This window comes from Rattus norvegicus, chromosome 17 (genome assembly GCF_021556685.1).
Source record: "Rattus norvegicus strain SHRSP/BbbUtx chromosome 17, alternate assembly SHRSP_T2T, whole genome shotgun sequence".
In the NCBI taxonomy this organism is placed as follows: Eukaryota; Metazoa; Chordata; class Mammalia; order Rodentia; family Muridae; genus Rattus; species Rattus norvegicus.
Genome location: NC_141550.1, coordinates 14,445,157 through 14,462,664, shown reverse-complemented (window position 1 = coordinate 14,462,664; position 17,508 = coordinate 14,445,157). Strand labels below are relative to the sequence as shown.

Sequence of the window (17,508 nt, the reverse complement as noted above, 5' to 3'; positions counted from 1 at the left end):
CTTGAATTCTTATTCTTTCCAGGACTTTTCTCATGAAGGGGTGTTGAATTTTGTTAAATGCTTTCTCAGCATCTAATGAAATGATCATGTGGTTTTTATCTTTCAGTTTGTTTATATAGTGGATTACGTTGATGGTTTTCTGTATATGAAACCATCCCTGCATGCCTGGGATGAAGCCTACTTGATCATGGTGGATGATTGTTTTGATGTGCTCTTGGATTTGGTTTGCAGAATTCTATTGAGTATTTTTACATCTATATTCATAAGGGAAATTGTTGTGAAGTTCTCTTTCTTTGTTGTGTCCTTGTGTGGTTTAGGTATAAGAGTAATTGTGGATTCATAAAGGAATTCGGTAGCGCTCCATCTGTTTCAATTTTGTGGAATAGTTTGGATAATATCGATATGAGCTCTTCTATGAAGGTCTGATAGAATTATGCACTGAACCTATCTTTACCTGTTAAGCCTCATTTTTAAGGAACCCAGAACCCTGCACCACATTTCTACTGATGTGGCTTTTCATTTAGTTCACCAACATCCAGGGGCCAGGGAAAAGCTTGAAATTTGCCAGACAGAACAAATGAGAGCCTTGTCCTGGGACAGCATAGAGGACACTTAGGAGCACTTGGACACCTCTGTTTTCTGCAAGCGTGGAAACCTCTGTAGGAAGCGGCATGCATCACCACTTTTGAGCAGGGTGGGGGCCTTGGCCAGGGGATCACTCCTGGCATCACTCAGTGTTTCCTGCACGGCAAGAACAAGGCCATAAATGGCAAAAGGGGATTCTGGGGCCATGCCCCGTATCCCTGAAAATAAAAAAGGTAGACCAAGTGTAAAGGCTAGCATCGGGAAAAATGAGGCCTTTTATATTCTTTTTTATGAAATTGTTCTTCTTGCCACGTCTTGGCTACATTGTACTTCCAGTTTCACTGAGTGGTATGGGCCACTTGTGGGTGTGTCGTCTGGGACAGGCTTTCATGGTCTTTGTTGAAAAGTCTGGTGTAATTCTGATAGGTCTGCCTTAATATGTTACTTGACCTGTTTCCCTTATTGCTTTTAATGTTCTTTCTTTGTTTTCTGCATTTGGTGTTTTCACTATTCTGTGTCGGTAGGATTTTTTTTTTTCTGTTCTAATCTATCGAGTTCTGTGGGCTTCTTGGGTGTTCATGGGCATCTCATTTTTTGTTGTTGTTGTTTTAGTTTGAGGAAGTTCCCGTCTATAATTAGTTGAAGACGTTTAAGTTAGGAATCTTCACTCTCTTCTATACCTATTATCCTTAAGGTTGGTCTTCTCACTGTGTCCCTGATTTCCTGGATGGTTTGGGTTAGGACCTTTTTTTTCACTTTGCATGTTCTTTGATTGTTGTGTCTATGTTTTCTATGGTATCTTCTGCTCCTGAGATTCTATCTCTTGTATTCGATTGGTGATGCTTGCATCTATGATTCCTGATCTCTTTCCTAGGTTTTCTATCTTGAGGGCTCTTGCCTTTTGATATTTCATCAGTTTCTGTTTCCGTTTTTAAATCTAGGCTGTTTTTGTTCAATTCCTTTACCTGTTTGGTTGTATTTTCCTGTATTTCTTTAGGGGAGTTATGGCCTTCTCAAAGGCCTCTATCATTATCATGGGATATGATTTTACCTTCAAATCTTGCTTTATATGTGTGATGGCAAATCCAGGACTTACTGTAGGGGGAGAACTGGTTTCTGAGGATAAGTAGCCTTGGTTTCTATGGCTTACGATCTTCTGCTTGCCATTTGCCATCTGCTTTTCTCTAGTGCCTGCCCTACCTGACTCTGACTGGAGCCTGTCCTTCTTGTGATCTTGGTTGTGTCAGAACTCTCAGAGTCCAGGTGTCTTTCTGATCCTAAGATCCTATGTTTGTCAAAGCTTCTGGAGGTCAAGTTGCCTCTGAGATACTGAAGTCCTAGTGACCAAGCTCCTGAGTTTCTCTTTTCTCAGAGCTCCTGTGAGTCAAACTTTGTATGTTGCACGAGTCGATTGGGGGAATTGAGAAGCCTGAGATTCCTTGGAGCATAGATAAAATCTGGGACAAACCTGGGCCTCTGCGTGGGTGGGGTTTGAGTATTCCTGGTTTCTATGTAGTTCCCAGTTATACTGTGTGCTGGGAAGGAAGTTGTTTCTTCAACTGTGACCTTGAGTGTGTCAATTCTCCAGGGCTCCTGCATGTGTTTATCTCCTGGGAGTTTAACTTCCTCTGTGATCCTGTCTTCCTAGGATCGTGGGATTGTTAGAGCACCTGGGTGATGGGGTTCCTTTGGGTGTCATGGGATTGGGTATGGGACCAAGGTCTGCTCAGGGCACAAGTTCAGACCATAAGGGACCTCCAACAGATGGCTGGGCAAAGGTTCCTGCATCCCTGGTTCTCAGGGACCCGGTCACTCCCAGTGTTGTAACAGATGTTGTATCCTCCTTACCTGTGACCCTAGGCGTGTTACAGCACCTGGCTGATACCCTTGCTCTGGGTATTGTGTATATTCTTTATTGTACACTAAAAACCAATATATGAAGAAAGTGCAAAAGAAGGAGAGATGAGATCTGGTGAAACAGTGGGGAATGAAAATGGATTGTTTCATTCAGGGCTTGCAGGAGGGATGCAGAATCAAAAAGACCATTATGGGAGGAGAGAGGAGAGATCAAACTATGCTAAAAAATGGATGCAGATAGGACCTTGGGTCTTGATAGATCCAGAAGCACCATAAACTACAAATGCAGGTTTCCCAATTATTCACATAGAATTCTTCTACCAGGAAACAATCTACAAGTCATAGACATTGTCTACACCAGGTTGGCACTGCTGCAGCATCATATGACCTGAATGTCCACATGTCAGCAAGGTGATGGCCTGGGCAAGATGATTCCAGGTCTCCAGGGAGGGCACTGAGGGGACTGACTAGGATGTCTCTGGATTTTCTGCAGGTTTTCCTGTGTTGCTGAGCAGGCCTCTGTGGCATGACCTTCAGTACCCACCAGTTGTCACAGACTGCACGTTCTATTTTGGCTCTGGCTCTAGTCACAGAGGAAGGAAGACTGTGGACAGTTACTGACCTATTGAACAGGCTATAATAAATACTAATATGGGCTCAGCCTACATCAAGGTGAGAACGCACTCCTGGAATAGGTATTCTCTATGTCTGTCCTGGGAATGCAGGGAGGGCTTTTCCTATGTTTGTAACAAGGATGAAATGTTTGTAGTTGCTGTCTCTGCACATTGTGTGTACAGTGACATAAATATGAAGGTGAGAAAATGAAGGGAACACATTGGGACCTAGACCTGGGTGAGTTCTTTACAGGGTTGGCTCATCCTACAAAAAATGTAGTATTTTGTTCTCTTTGCAGTGATAGAAAAATTATTACTAACTGTACAATGATGTATTGTGTGACAAAGACACCTCAAAGTGTTCTCTTTGCAGTGATAGAAAAATTATTACTAACTGTACAATGATGTATTGTGTGACAAAGATACCTCAAAGACAGGGCACCACCTGCCCTGTCTTCTCCATGAACTGCACTGAGGCAGAAAAATGCTGCTCCATCAATGTAAGACAGAAACCACTGTGGTGAAAGGCAGGAGTGTTTACAAGGAAGCAGCTCCTATCTGGGAAGGAGCCATGAGTGCAGGAGGAAGAGCTCCGAAAAGAAAACCCTTTCTTTGCAGGGACAAAACCAAGTTTATTACCAGGAAGCATGGGGGACACAATGGATGGGCAGATGGGACATCTTCTTGAAAAAGGATGACCAGAGCCTCCTGCTCCCTGCCCTGTCCTGGTGAGGTCTACCTGGTGTGAGAGGCTTGGTGGGCAGCAACTGAAGTCCTTAAGCAGTCATTTCCCTTGTGCTTGACTGCACAGTTCTCTATGGGACTGAGAGAGCGGCCACAGCCTGTTCCTTTCTTCGTACATTGACATGGGAAAGGGGGTTTATGGACAATTTCTGGCTGCTGTTTGGCTCTGTTTTCTTTGTATTCGAAGGAATGGTTGTGCCCCTCGAAGCTGCTATGTGGCCAGCAGACCATTCCAACATTTCTTGTGATTTTATTTGGGTCACAGAATCTCTGGTCAGCAAGACCTGACTCCTGCTTGTCTCCAATTCCCCTGTACTCAGAAAGAAGGTCACTTCCCTTGGGGAAGGGGAGCTGATCAAACCAGATATCTGTCCCTCCTTGGTTCAGATCTTCATCACAGGCTCTATGGGCTTCAATCCCTGACTGTAGTTGGTCTTCAGTCCCCATATATGTGAAGGAATAATTATTGATCTCAGGGCTGACATGGCCACAGCTCAATCTGTTTACTGTTCTGCTATGGATTGTTTCATGCAGACCCACAGGAGTGTGGGATGGGTCATCTAGCTGGGATGTAAGTGAGTCCACTTTACACCCTAGTACCTTTGATCGGTACTCTTCAGTATTTTCTAGGATCTGGCCCAGAGCATTCACAAGTGATTTTATTTCAGCTACTGTATTGTAGATGACCTTGTTTCTTGTTATCACCTCCTGTATTTGCTCAGTACCTGATGTGTGGAGAACATTCTCTAAGGAATCCCCTTGCCCTAAATATTTTGTGCTGACCTTTCCATATTGTGAAGCAGTCCTTGTGATGTTATTCAAAGAACTCTTCGAAGTAACCTCCCCTTTCCCTGGTATCCAAGTCTTGGTTGTATCCTTGATCTGGATGGAGCTTGGGATGGAAGGACTTATTCTCCCGAGCCTTTCTCCCTGGCTTATGGCTCTAGATCTTATAGTAATCTGCTTCTCTTCATGGGGTTGGGACCCCTTGAAATCCTTCACTTCAAGATTTTCCTCTGGGACACATATCTCTCCAGTTTCTACCCTCTCATGTCTCCTCATGGAGACATCACCTAAACCCAGGGTATTTACATGGTTTTGGCATGTATTCTGGAAGCTATGCATCCAGTGTTTTGAAGGCAAGCTGACCAAGGCAGGGTGTACTGTACTGGGGACATCTGGATCGTCACTCACAGGCCAGGGCTGTGCCTGGTCCTTTGATTTCAGGTCTATCATACTGTGTGTTTGTATGTTTTGGATGGAGTCCACTGAGGGCTGTAGGGTAGGTGTTCGCAGATGACCAGGATGTTTGTTGGGCTGTAAAGATCCAATGTCCCTGGCACTGATACCGAAAGCTTGGCAACTGTGACTCTCACTGGATCCCAGACTCACTGTCCATGCAGATGGCTCTTCTTTCACCTCCACAATGTTGCTTGGTTTGGCTGCTGAGGGTGGGACGGTTTCATTCTGACCAAGCACTATCACACGACACCAGGGATGAGCTGAGTCCTCATACTGAAATATCTTCCTGGGTGGATGCTTGTCAATTTTTGTGTTGGTATTTATTTGGAGACTGCCTGTTTCACTTCCTTCCATAGTCGTGGTCTGCTGGGGTTTTGCCTGGACGCAAAAATCAGGTTGCTGAAAACTCAGGTATGTCTGAAAGGGATCTGGTTGGACTTGTGAGGGCCCATGACTGACATCAGGTTGAGGGGCTCTTTGGTTCTCCTGCACCTCTGCAGCTGAGTGCATCCACAGAGCACTCTCTAGCCTGGCAGTTGAGGCATTTTCTACCCTTATCCCTCCTGGGTCCCGGTGATGCAAATTTTCCAGGATCATGGCAGCCTTGGAATAGTACTCCTCCTTGGAATCACAGATGCGGGAGAAGGGAAACGCAACCTGGGGAAGGTTTGAGGCTGGAACTCCAGGTGTGGCAAGATGGCTTGCCTCAAGGAAATGCAGATATGGTTTCCCTCTGGGTTTGACTGGAGGTTCTGTAAAATTGGATTGCAACTTCCTTTCAGTTTTTGAATCAAGGTAAGAATGATCGTCAGCAGTGTTCATATAAAACTGCTTTTCTGCCCTTAGTGTGGTGTTCCTGAATTTCAGCCCCTTCTCAAGGTTGCTGATGGAAGGGCAAGGCAGGTGTTTGCCCCCTAAACAAGTGCCCTTCTTGATGGTGGTATGTGTATCATTCTTTTCTGTGACCTCCTGTAAGGGTACCTCCATGGGCACAGTCCCCATCATGTTGTTCCACATGTAGCTTTTGTGGTTGAGGATGGAGTGCTGGGCAGGTTGGGAGAGTTGAGCCCTGCTCTTGCAATAATTTTCATTTTCATTTATTGCAGGAAAATTTCCCTTAAGCTGGGTCAGCTTCCAGGATGGGAGGAATGTGATGGGGGTCCCTTGTTCTTGTCCCACGTTAGTTTCCTTCCCTTCATTCTGTGGCCCCTCATTCTTGTGGGCCATCTGCCCATGCTCAGGAAGGATGGAGCCTGACCTGACAGCCTCACTGTGTAAGGTCAAGTTTTGAGTCGGTCTCATAAAGGCTGCCTGATGTTTTTGGATATCATCACCTTCGGTGGGGTTCCAATACTGTCCATGTTGCCAGGCATGGTTTTCCGTTGATAGGGATACCTGTATACCTTTGTCACAGGTAGGACGTGGTTTTCCAAAGGCCTGCCTCTTGAAACAAGGAGGTGTTTTGATTGGTGTAGAGCTTGGGAAGATTTGCATTAGTTGAGCCTTTGTCACAGCTAACAAGCTTGGTGTCAAAAGTTGTGCAAGCAATGGCTGTTCTTGGGAACACTCTGGAGGTCCTTTATCATGGGAAGGAGCTTGGCCAGGGAGACAGGCATCACGAAACCTCACGGTTTTATGTTCTGCTGAGGAACGGTTTCTGAGGACATGGGCAGTAGCAACGACAGACTCAGAGAAAAGAGTGGATATGCCCCAGAAAATGTGACTAAATTCCTTCTGTATAAGATACTCCAAGCAATTGAGATGAGACAATGGCTGAAATATCAGAAGGTGGTCCATTTTCTGAAGAGGGTTCCACCAGGGATGTGGTGTGGAGTCCTGGAGAAGTTGCTCCCTAGAAGTGCAAAAGAAAGGACGCAAAAGCATCAGCCCCCATCAGAAGTACAAGAGGTCCACAGCTCTGTGTAACTATGGCACCAATAGCCATATAGGGCCTCATCGCCTCCATAAGCCCTGTCTCTTTTTTTTTTTTTTGGTTCTTTTTTTTTCGGAGCTGGGGACCTAACCCAGGGCCTTGTGCTTCCTAGGTAAGCGCTCTACCACTGAGCTAAATCCCCAGCCCCAAGCCCTGTCTCTTAGTGTGATATCCAAGAGGCCTGTCTTCCCATCCCACCCTGCAATAGCATCTTCACTATGAGGATGCCCAGAACTTCCTCTCACATTTTGGCATGAAAAATTCCACAGGACAAATATTCTTACATTTTCATAAGTTGTGATGGAGTCTTGGTCTCTTCCACATTCTTTGCAGCATCTCTGCAACCTGGAGATGGTCATGTAAAAAATATGAGGAATGAGAACACCCAGGAATGATGTGTCTCTCATGACTCCCCATGCTAAGAATGGAATGCTCAACTCCCATAGTGCAAGGACAGAACACTGAGAGTGCACAAGAGGAATGGAGGGAGTTTATCTGCCCATTAAAAATTTCCTTCCCCCCTCCACTCCTGTCATTCCTCTTACAATAAGGTAAGGGCCACAGGTTCAGTTATCTGAAAGAGAATTGCAACTTAGAGAACTGAAGCTCCCCGCTTTCAGGTGGAAGTGGGATTCCCCCATAAGGGGCACAGAATCACTCCAGTGCCTTGAACAACATTCCCATGTGCAGCACCCATCCCTGGCCAACCACAGCTTCTTTCTCTCACAAAACCTGGGTGTTTTCTGAATCTATGTTCCTTCCCTGCAGCCACTCTTCTGTGCTGCATATCATGACTTTGGGAGCATGTCTGTCATCATGACCCTGGTCACTCAGGGGCAGGTTGATTTAATATCTCAACCCTGAGAAACAGTAGCCTACCTTTTCGAGTAGCGATTTTCTTCCTGGTCTTTGTCTGCCTCCTCTTCACATCCTGCCATTTGGAAACCACACAAATTAGCTGGGGTCCCTTCTTCCTCACTCCCGTTAACAAGCTGCCTTCTCTCTTCAGTCCTTTAGTATATGAAATTTTAATTTCCCAGGGAGATCTCTCATCCCTCCTTGCCTCTTCAACACTACATAAATCCATCTCCTTATTGCCTTGTTGCAAAGGCAGCAAAAGGGGCTTCCTATGCCACAGTTACCAGGGATGTCCTCAGTCAGTGTTCCTCAGACTATGCAGCTGCCCCTGTCTCAGGTGATATCTGCTTCCTCAAACGAGAGGAGACTCAAGTTCTGATCTGTGGCCTTGGTCTTATCACTTGCTTCACATCAGCTCAACACAATTGAAACCAAGTGCCTCAGAAGAGGACAGATTGCCTTGCGCTGAGCCTGTTCTGCGTTCTCAGCAACTCAGAAATGCCTTCTGTCTAAGTAGCCAGAGTCCTACTTAGTGCCCTAACTGCATCATTGTGCCAATGGTGTGAAAGCTTCAGGCAGAAACCTCAGAGCAACACTCAAGTATGCCCTTCACCTATCCCATTCATACTGTTTCTGGAGATTTCCCATTACCTGTCTGTAGCTAGACTTTAGCTAATTTGCTGATTCTTCTTCCTTCCATCCTTCTCCACCCTTTTTCTCCCACCCATTCTATCCCCTACCACTAGATAATGGAGAAGGATAAATATGGGAGTGGGGACATTATTCTTAGACTATTTTCTGCTTGATTAAGGGGGATGATGTCCTTGGTGAAGGTTTGACCTTTACTGTCAGGATATCCAGGAAAACTTCTTCTTTCTTCTGTTTGCACAACTAGTTACCAAACCACAACCACCAGAAAGGTATAGCAATGCCCAACAAACGAGTACCCCCATGCCTCACAAGGATCTAGCTTTTATATACACTCCGAAAAGTTCCCAGAATTCCAAAATCACAACTACAATGAAACTATCTGCCGTTGACAAATTCGTGCTCCTCCTTGATCATGTGACAATACAGTTACTGTGAACAATCTGAAGCAGCCCCTTATCACCCACCTGAGTTTATAAAATAAATTCTCATATTCGTGTTTTTTTAATACCAGAATTGTCAATGTACCTGTATCTCTATGAAAAGTTAGAGTAGCAGTAGTGAACAACAGACAGCTTCTCTATTCCATGTGAACCAAGGCTCTCCTCACCTCTGTGATGTCCATTTCACTTTCACATGGTGACACAGGGAGGTTCTTCAGGAAGGGGGTCAGTAGGAAAAAGAGCCCAGCTCCACACAGAATGGCAATGATCATGTCCATTGCTGTGTCTATAGTGCTGGGGCTCACCCATGAGTAAATAATGCTATTCATCAGATTGAGAAGTCTCTCCATCTTCTGAATCGCAGTGCAGCTCACAGGCCACTGACCTGTGCTGTAATGCATGTGACTTTTCAAGGGGGCTCAGGCCACATCACACAGCTGTGGTCTCCATATCACAAAGGGCTCCTGCCAGGGGAGAGGGTGCCAGTGCCCCTCCCCAGCCTTCATGCCAGAGTTACCTGCTTTGTCTTTTCCCTTTCCCTTCTTCCTAATCCTGTTGCTGTATCAGGCACAAATAGACCTCTGTCCATATTTTGTTCCTTCTTTCTGAGCACCAGTATTTCGCGGTGTAGGCATATATTTTGCTCAACCTACTTTTATAAGATTTCACCCTCCCCTCTGACCCTCCACCCACCAGTGAAAGAGGAATGTTATTAGGATATGGGGGACAGGGAGCTGATTGGAAATAGTGCTTTTGGGACATTCCAATCTTCCTTGTACCTGGTCCAGTTCCCTAGCAAACAACAAACATGAGTTAGCAACTTCAGTCCCGTCTACTCACAGATACCACACATGAATCAACAGGGTTAGTTCTATTCAGAAGAATCTGGGGGTATCACAAATGGGGTCCAAGTGTAATGACAGAGCAAGAATCCTCCAGGTTCTTTGGTGAGTCTTCTCAGAAGGATCCACAGGAGGAAATCAGCAATGCAATGTAAGGCAGACCAAAGTCAGAGATCCCATTGTCTCTTGGGTCATATTAATGTTCCTTCTAAACATCACGTGTCCTTTCATGGGTTTAGTATAGAAAAACAACCTTTTACCTGTGTTTGCTTTAGCCAAATACTCTTTCATGTGTCTGCTGAAGCAAAGCATTCTTCATGGTCAGCCCCAGCAAAACATTATCACCTTCCTGGGTCTCTGAAGAAACCAAAACTTTATACTTTCCCTTTTCTTCTGGAAGGCTATCTCCCTGAGTCCTTCAGGATCTTGGTTTTTGAGAAAATGCACTTCTGTGTGGAACTCGTGTTTTTCTCTTATGGATTCTTTTTGGGGTTCTGCTTCTCTGTAGACTAATATTTTTCCATTATATGATCACACCTCAACTCCTTACTAAACTTCCATTTCTCTCCTATTTTTAGCTTTGTCATTATTTAATTTAATCGAATACCATGTAGTTTGATAGTCTTAAGGGATAGAATGCTAAGGATAATGAAATTCATGTCCTAATCATAAGAATGCAAATGGGTATGAACAACAATGCCAAACAACCAGAGCTTCCAGGGACTAAGCCACTACCCAAAGACTATACCTGGACTGACCCTGGACTCTGACCTCATACGTAGCAATGAATATCCTAGTAAGAGCACCAGTGGAAGGGGAAGCCCTTGGTCCTGCCAAGACTGAACCCCCAGTGAAAGTGATTGTTGGACAGAGGGCAGTAATGGGGAGAGGGTGAGGAGGGAACACCATATAGAAGTTGATAGGGAGGGCTTAGGGGGTTGTTGGCCTGGAAACTGGGAAAGGGAATACCATTTGAAATGTAAATAAGAAATATCCAATTTAATAAAGATGGGAAAAAAGAATGCATGTGTGTAATTCTGAATTAAAATTTCTATAATTGGAATGCCTAGTACTCTTTTGCTTCTTTTCTGTAAATGTGCATTTTTTAAGTTAGCAAACTCTAATAGAATCTATTTACATATTTTAACTACCCAATTGTCTTGTTGTTGGGAGTAGAACCACAATAAACATGGATGTGCAGGTGTTTCCTCGTCAGGGTATAGATCACATCCTTTGAGTCCATTCTCAGAAACGGTATCCCCAGGCCTTTGGCACTTCTGATTTTAGGAACTTCTGTTGTTGTAAAAATATGAAAACAAAAAAAGTATCATTGTTAATTATCCCGCTTGGTCCGTACCGCGGTGCCCCAAGATATCTACTAGATATCTTGACAGAAACACATCCCAACTTCTCGGTGGCCCAGTGTCCTTGCCACCGCACACTTTCCAACCCTCAAACCGTCACATAAACAATACACAACACATTAACCTTTGACCTAGTTGGTACGATAAAATTGCCCACTTTAACATACAAAGCCCGGTACCATCCATCCCTTGAGAACATTAATAAGAACCTGTAAATCCACAGAGCGAGGCCTTCACATCAGCATCCATCGTCCTGCCACCACTTGTTTCTCTCTCTCCCTCCCGCCTCTTCCTTTCTGTTCTCATCTCCTCCTCTTCCTCCAAACTTCTCTGCAGCCCATCTTTCCTTCTCCTCCAATGACAGGACTCCTTCTATCCTGTACCTGCCCCTCACATGTACTTTACAAATTCAATGGGGAGAAGGTTCTGGTGAAGTCATCTGATTCCTGAGTGTGTAACTAGGCAGCTGTCCTTGGGGCAGTGGAATTAGCATGAAAATACAGATAACTCAGGGCAAACCACAACAAACTTCTATACTGATTTCTCTCACCATTATTGTGTGAGGTTCAATGTGTACTTTGGTCAAGTTTCCTTTACAACAGTGGGTGAGCACATGGGCACCCACACCTGTAAGAGGTGCTGTGTGCCTGTACTGTGTTTGGAGATGGTGTAAGTGAGCAGCAGTAGCTCTCTCTTAGTACAAAAGCAAAATAACTGAGATGGGGCATAGAGAGTGAAGACTCTGTATCCGTCACAGGCATGAAGAGTACGCACATACTTTGTAAGGCACCATCTTCCCTGAACACAGAAGCATGTGATGTCATCCAGTGGTAGGTGGTACAGTCTGATCTTGAGCAGGCTCAGTGAAGGATGGCCTTGTCATCCTGAGTTTTCTCAGCTTAAGGCCGTGGCACCGAAGCACAGAGATTTCTGGTATGGGGCAGATGTTGAGTTGTTTGAGCAGGAAAAGCACCCCCTCTGTAACCTCAGAACCCCAATAGGCCCCAGATTCAAATGATAAAAGAAGAGCACTGATACCTCAAGTTGTCTCAACAGTCACACGTGTGCCCACAAGTTACACTAAAACACACACACACACACACAGACACACACACACACAGAAAGACATACACACACACACACACTCACACACTCACACACACACATTTGACACCTATTCTCTGCTCTGACAGAAGTCAGTCTGAGACTGGAGACTGTGATGGTCTGGAGATGTGGCACTCAGGGCCCCTGGCTAAGAGTTAGACCTGTTAGATGGTCTTTCTTCAGAGTTTGGAGGCTCCACTCTCCTTCGGAAGGAGTTGTATATATGGATATGCTTGGTTCCCAAAACATGAGCAGCAAACCTACCCAATGCTGAATTGGATTACCTGTGTGAACTCAGGCTTATAAGCAGGTCTCAGAGAATCCTGGGTACATAGTGACAGTCCCTGATTCTTCAACAGTGCACACACATTACCTCTACTGTGAGGCTAGGCCTAAGGGTCATACAGGAAGAGACAGCAGCCTGAAGTGAGCTCCAGGTGCATCCTAGAACAGGAATGAAATGTTTATGCTCTTTCCTTGTTATAGTCATTGTGTCTTGGATCTTGAAACATGCGGTGTGTGTGTGGTTTTTGTGAGTGTGTGAATATAAATGTTCATATGTAATTGTGTGAATGTCTGTGTCTGTGTTTGTGTCTGTGTGTGTGTTGTGTGTGTGTGAGTGTGTGTGTGTGTGTGTAGAGCACTTTTGCTCCTATCTAGCTCACTTCTCAGAGAACAATGTATCTGCCATCTTCAGGGACCCTCGTGTTAATGCGTTCTGGCCAGTTCTTTGCATAAAATTTTGTTTTGTTTTTGTCCTCTTATTCCTCCTCTTCTTTCTCCTTCTGTGCCTCCTCCTCTTCCTCCTCTTCTCCTTCATTTCCTATTCCTTCTCCTGGAGTTGTATGCATGGTAAGCAGTGCTCTCCCACAAGCCATAGTCACCTATTCAGATATAAATGGCGGGGTTTGTGCTTTCCTGGTTTCTATGTGGGTCCCAGTTATGCTGTGTGTTGGGAAGGAAGTTGTACCCTCAACTGTGACCTTGAGTGTGTCAGTTCTCCAGGGCTCCTGGCTGTGTCAATCTCCTAGTTGTTGAACTTCCTCTGTGATCCTGTGTGTGTTAGAGCACCTGGGTGATGGGCTTCCTTTGGGTGTCATGGAATTGGGTATGGGACCAAGGTCTGCTCAGGGCACAAGTTTAGACCATAAGGGACGCCCCATGGGTGGCTGGGCAAAGGTTCCTGCATCCCTGGTTCTCAGGGACCCAGTCACTCCCAGTGTTGTAACAGATGTTATATCCTCCTCACCTGTGACCCTAGGCGTGTTACAGCACCTGGCTGATACCCTTGCTCTGGGTGTTGTGTATATTCTTTATTGTACACTAAAAACCAATATATGAAGAAAGTGCAAAAGAAGGAGAGATGAGATCTGGTGAAACAGTGGGGAATGAAAATGGATTGTTTCATTCAGGGCTTGCAGGAGGAATGCAGAATCAAAAGACCATTATGGAAGGAGAGAGGGGATGTCGAACTCTGCTAGAAAATGGATGCAGATAGGACCTTGGGTCTTGATAGATCCAGAAGCACCATAAACTATGAATGTAGGTTTCCAAATTATTCACATAGAATTCTTCTACCAGGAAACAATCTACAAGTCACAGACATTGTCTACATCAGGTTGGCACTGGTGCAGCATCATATGACCTTAATGTCCACATGTCAGAAAGGTGATGGCCTGGGCAGGATGAGTCCAGATCTCCAGGGAGGGCACTGAGGGGACTGCCCGGGATGTCTCTGGTTTCTCTGCAGGTTTTCCTGTGTTGCTGTCCTTCAGTAACAACCTGTGGTCACAGACTGCAGGTTCTATTCTGCCTCTGGCTCTAGTCACAGAGGAAGGCAGACTGTGGACAGTTACTGACTTATTGAACAGGCTGTAATAAGTACTGATATGGGCTCGGCCTACATCAAGGTTAAGTACGGACTCCTGGGATAGGAATTCTCTATTTAGGTCCTGGGAATGCAGGAAGAGCTTTTTGTACCTTTGTGGCAAGGATAAAATGTTTGTGGTTGCTGTCTCTGCACATTGTGTGTACAGTCACATAAATATGAAAGTGAGAAAATGAAGAGAACACATTGCGACCTAGACCTGGGTGTGGTCTTTACATGGTTGGCTCATCCTAAAAAAATGTAGTGTTTTGTTGTCTTTACATTGACAGAAAATTATTACGGACTGTACAATGGTGTATTGTGTGACAAAGATACCTCAAAGTGACTGTGCCTTCCCACCTGCCCTGTCTTCTCCATGAACTGCACTGAGGCAGAAAAATGCTGCTCCATCACTGTGAGACCGAAACCACTGTGGTGAAAGGCAGGAGTGTTTACAAGGAAGCAGCTCCTATCTGGGAAGGAGCCATGAGTGCAGGGGGAAGAGCTCCGAAAAGAAAACCCTTTCTTTGCAGAGACAAAACCAAGTTTATTACCAGGAAGCATGGGGGACACAATGGATGGGTAGATGGGACATCTTCTTGAAAAAGGATGGCCAGAGCCTCCTGCTCCTTGCCCTGTCCTGGTGAGGTCAACCTGGTGTGAGAGGCTTGGTGGGCAGCAACTGAAGTCCTTAAGCAGACATTTCCCCTGTGCTTGATTGGACAGTTCTCTATGGGACTCAGAGAACGGCCACAGCCCGTTCCTTTCTTCGTAGTTTGATGTGGGAAAAGGGGTTTATGGACAATTTCTGACTGCTGTTTGTCTCTGTTTTCTTTGTATTCGAAGGAATGGTTGTGCCCCTCAAAGCTGCTATGTGGCCAGCAGACCATCCCAACATTTCTTGTGATTTTATCTGGGTCACAGAATCTCTGGTCGGCAAGACCTGATTCCTGCTTGTCTCCAATTCCCCTATACTCAGAAAGAAGGTCACTTCCCTTGGGGACGGGGAACTGATCAAACCAGATATCTGTCCCTCCTTGGTTCAGATCTTCATCACAGGCTCTATGGGCTTCAATCCCTGACTGTAGTTGGTCTTCAGTCCCCATATATGTGAAGGAATAATTATTGATCTCAGGGATGACATGGCCACAGCTCAATCTGTTTACTGTTCTGCTGTGGATTGTTTCATGCAGACTCATAGCAGAGTGGGAGGATCAGTACTCTTCAGTGTTTTCTAGGATCTGGGCCAGAGCATTCACAAGTGATTGTATTTCAGCTACTATATTGTAGAGGACCTTGTTTCTTGTTATCACCTCCTGTACTTGCTCCGTACCTGTTGTGGGGAGAAATTCTCTAAGGAATCCCCTTGCCCTCAGTATTTTGTGCTGGAGCCTCCATTTTTGAAGCATTCCTTGTGATTTTATTCCAAGAGCTCTTTGAAGTAACCTCCACTTTCCCTGGTATCCAAGTCTTGGTTGTATCCCTGATCTGGGTGGAGCTTGGGATGGAAGGACTTACTCTCCCAAGCCTTTCTCCCTGGCTTATGGCTCTAGATCTTATAGTAATCTGCTTCTCTTCATGGGGATGGGACCCCTTGAAATCTTTCACTTCGAGTTTTTCCTTTGGGACACATATCTCTCCAGTTTCTACCCTCTCATGTCTCCTCATGGGGACATCACCTAAATTCATGGCATTTACGGGGTTTTGGCATGTATTCTGGAAGCTATGCATCCAGTGTTTTGAAGGCAAGCTGACCTTGGCAGGGTGTACTGTACTGGGGACATCTGGATCGTGTCTCACAAGCCAGGGCTGTGCCTGCTCCTTTGATTTCAGGTCTATCTTACTGTGTGATTGTGGATTTTGGACTGAGTCCTCTGAGGGCTGTAGGGTAGGTGTTTGCAGATGACCAGGATGTTTGTTGGGCTGTAAAGATCCAATGTCCCAGGCACTGATACCGAAAGCTTGGCGACTGTGACTCTCACTGGATCCCAGACTCACTGTCCATGCAGATGGCTCTTCTTTCACCTCCACTATGTTGCTTGGTTTGGCTGCTGAGGGTGGGACAGTTTCATCCTGACCAAGCACTATTACAGGACAGCAGGGAAGAGCTGAGTCCACATACTGAAATCTCTTCCTTGGTGGATGCTTGTCAATTTTTGTGTTGGTATTTATTTGGAGACTGCCTGTTTCACTTCCTTCCACAGTCGTGCTCTGCTGGGGTTTTGCCTGGAGGCAAAAATCAAGTAGCTGAATACTCAGATATGTCTGAAGTGGATCTGGTCAGACTTGTGAGGGCCCATGACTGGCACCAGGTTGAGGGGCTCTTTGGTTCTCCTGCACCTCTGCAGCTGAGTGCTTCCACAGAGGACTCTCTAGCCTGGCAGTTGAGGCACTTTCTACACTTGTCCCTCCTGGGTCCTGGTGATGCAAATTTTCCAGGATCATGGCAGCCTTGGAATAGTACTCCTCCTTGGAATCACAGATGGTTGAGGAGGGAAACACAACCTGGGGAAGGTTTGAGGCTGGAACTCCAGGTGTGGCGAGATCACTTGCCTCAAGGAAATGCAGATATGGTTTCCTTCTGGGTTTGACTGGAAGTTCTGTACAACTGCAGCTTCCTTTCATTTTTTGAATCAAGGCAGGTATGATCGTTAGCAGCCTTTACATAAAGCTGCTTGTCTGTCCTTAGTGTGGCGTTCCTGAATTTCAGCCCCTTCTCAAGGGTGCTGATGGAAGAAGGGCAAGGCAGGTGTACACCAGTACCCCCTAAACCAGTAATATTTTTGAAGATTTTCTTTGTATGTATATGCCCAGTGTTTGTGTTTGGTCCTGTATGTTAGATAAGTGTATGTTCATTTTATCTGTGGATGAATTTGAGTTCTCAGGGCTGATGTAGGGTCTTTTATGGTACATGTGGGACCTTCTTGTCTGTGACTGGAAGCAGAGAGGCTATGGAACTTGTGTGTACATTCAGGAACTGTGGGTGTGTTTAATGGGTACTATTACGCATACTATGGATGCTTTTCAGGGTGATACATGAGAGAGTGTGTGCCCAGTGGTTTGTACAGTCTGTGCCTATTGTATCCTTATTGTGTTCACATGAGCCACTGGGAAGCATATGTGGCTTATTTTCAGTAACACATGGTGTGTTGGGGTATTTAGGATGTAAATGGCAGATCTATGCGTGTGTTCACAAACTATGAAGTGTGTTATGTTATGAAATATGTATGGTGGCTTGGGGGTTGGAGAGGAGGCTCTTAATGGAAAGCAGGTGGCCTGTGGGCCATATTTACACAGCAGGATGTGATGTGCAGGAGCTGACTTCGGGATCATATGAGGTTCACCTCTTCTCAGCTCGGTGTTCAGTGGCATCAAGTTGGTATGGAATATGTCCCGCTGGTATTGTT

The 17,508-nt window shown here is 45.4% G+C and overlaps 1 protein-coding gene and 1 long non-coding RNA gene across 7 annotated transcripts in view; one reads left to right on the top strand and one right to left on the bottom strand.

Annotated features, from left to right (window-relative positions):
* LOC134482691 (uncharacterized) overlaps nt 1-17,508 on the top strand; it is a 53,381-nt gene that overhangs the window by 15,256 nt on the left and 20,617 nt on the right. For all 6 annotated transcript variants that reach the window (XR_015641117.1, XR_015641120.1, XR_015641122.1 and 3 more), the window contains one exon: nt 2,936-3,114. This is a non-coding gene — a long non-coding RNA (uncharacterized LOC134482691). The remainder of the gene's footprint in view (nt 1-2,935; nt 3,115-17,508) is intronic.
* Spata31c2l3 (SPATA31 subfamily C member 2 like 3) lies at nt 3,668-9,322 on the bottom strand. The gene is made up of 4 exons (XM_087591661.1): nt 9,092-9,322; nt 7,855-7,906; nt 7,260-7,320; nt 3,668-6,894 (listed from the first exon to the last, which is right to left on the bottom strand). The coding sequence occupies exons 1-4, from the start codon at nt 9,272-9,274 to the stop codon at nt 3,792-3,794; spliced, it is 3,399 nt and encodes a 1,132-aa protein (XP_087447787.1). The 5' UTR covers nt 9,275-9,322; the 3' UTR covers nt 3,668-3,791.

Excerpts from the sequence above, each read along its gene's own strand:
- Spata31c2l3 (XM_087591661.1), bottom strand. The coding sequence starts at position 9,274 with ATGGAGAGACTTCTCAATCTGATGAATAGCATTATTTACTCATGGGTG. Across the intron at positions 7,907-9,091 it reads GTGAAATGGACATCACAGAG|GATGTGAAGAGGAGGCAGAC; the intron begins GTGAGGAGAGCC and ends TCCAAATGGCAG. Across the intron at positions 6,895-7,259 it reads CCATCACAACTTATGAAAAT|GGAGCAACTTCTCCAGGACT; the intron begins GTAAGAATATTT and ends TTGCACTTCTAG.